Genomic DNA, 1,847 nt, shown 5'->3' on the forward strand with positions numbered 1-1,847 from the left:
CTCCCTTCCTTCCGCCGCGCCCTTAAGACTTGGTTATTCCAGCTTGCAGGACTGGCCTAGGGTAATTTTTAGAGGGGTTTTAATTATATTTTAATTGGACTATGTTTAAAATATTTCTTTTTAATTAATTTTAAATCTGTAATTGTCATTTATGTATTTTAATTGATTGTCAGCCGCCCTGAGTCCGCGAGGAGAAGGGTGGGATATAAATTTAAATATAATAATAATAATAATATAAATCCTTCCCTTCCCCACCATCCAGTCACAGGTGAAGAAGCTTCTTGGATGAGAAGCGAAACCTCTTCAAAGAAAAAAAAGAAAGTCCAGTTGCCTCTTGAAAAAAGCACCTTTGGGATAACTATGACCTGGATGACTGAGAATCTCCACAGACATAAAGTCAGGCCCTTAAAGGAAGCCACCCCACCACTTTCCGTGGTCACCTCTCAGGCAAGGCAGAAGAAGGGACGTACCTAGAGCAGACACCTCCTCGTAATTCTCCAGCATGACCTCTCTGTATAGAGCTCTTTGGTCCAGATCCAGCAAGGCCCACTCCCCCTCGGTGAAATATATGGACACTTCTTCAAAAGTCACCTGAAAGAAAAGGGGACCTTCTCAACAGTTTGTGGGTCGAGGGCAATCTCAGGATGGGAAGAGGCCTTAAACTGGGACTGCAGAACGTGTGGGCCTCCAGACCTTGCTGGATGACAACTCCGTCACTCTGAGACTAGAGTTAAAATCTTGTGTGATAGTCCTCCCCAACCTAAGGACTTATGTACCATACATCGTACAATCAAGCTTATGCACCGAGTACATATTCCTTGGGTGTTCAATCACGCTTGGGCAATAAAGAATTTATTCTATTCTATTCCATTCCATTCTATTCTTATTCCGTTCCATTCTGTTCCGTTCCATCCGTATTCCATTCCATTCTTATTCCATTCCATTATTCCATTCCATTACATTCTTATTCCATTCCACTCTTATTCCATTCTATTCCATTCCGTCCCATTCTACTCTTATTCCATTCCACTCTTATTCCATTCCATTCTTATTCCATTCCGTTCTATTTCGTTCCGTTCTATTTCGTTCCATTCCATTCCATTCCATTCTATTCTTATTCCATTCCGTTCCATAACATTCTATTCCATTCCGTTCCATTCCATTCTTATTCCATTCCATTCTTTATTCCATTCCATTCTTATTCCATTCCGTTCCATAACATTCTATTCAATTCCATTCTTATTCCATTCGTATTCCATTCGTATTCCATTCCATTATTACATTCCATTCCATTCTTATTCCATTCCACTCTTATTCCATTCTATTCTATTCCATTCCGTCCCATTCCACTCTTATTCCATTCCGTTCCATTCTATTCCGTTCCATTCCATTCCATTCCATTCGTATTCCATTCCATTCTATTCATATTCCATTCCGTTCCATAACATTCTATTCCATTCCATTCTTATTCCATTCCATTCTATTCCATTCCATTCTTCGTATTCCATTCCGTTCCATAACATTCTATTCCATTCCGTTCCGTTCCATTCCATTCTTATTCCATTCCATTCCGTTCCATTCTTATTCCATTCCGTTCCATAACATTCTATTCCATTCTGTTCCATTATTATTCCATTCCGTCCATTCCATTCTTATTCCATTCCATTCTATTCCATTCCATTCTTCGTATTCCATTCCGTTCCATAACATTCTATTCCATTCCATTCGGTCCCATTCTTATTCCATTCCATTCCGTCCCATTCCATTCTTATTCCATTCCATTCGTATTCCATTCCGTTCCATAACATTCTATTCCATTCCGTTCCGTTCCATTCCATTCTTATTTC

General features: G+C 39.6%; 1 protein-coding gene across 1 annotated transcript in view; it reads right to left on the minus strand.

Annotated features, from left to right (window-relative positions):
* LOC107289451 (zinc finger protein 436-like) overlaps positions 1-1,847 on the minus strand; it is a 40,416-nt gene that overhangs the window by 31,990 nt on the left and 6,579 nt on the right. Inside the window, exon 4 of the mRNA XM_029284540.1 lies at positions 471-591. Coding sequence (XP_029140373.1) covers positions 471-591 — 121 coding nt within the window. The remainder of the gene's footprint in view (positions 1-470; positions 592-1,847) is intronic.

The sequence above is a fragment of the Protobothrops mucrosquamatus genome, unplaced genomic scaffold (assembly GCF_001527695.2).
Source record: "Protobothrops mucrosquamatus isolate PMUCROS unplaced genomic scaffold, P.Mucros_1.0 scaffold703, whole genome shotgun sequence".
NCBI classification, from domain to species: Eukaryota; Metazoa; Chordata; class Lepidosauria; order Squamata; family Viperidae; genus Protobothrops; species Protobothrops mucrosquamatus.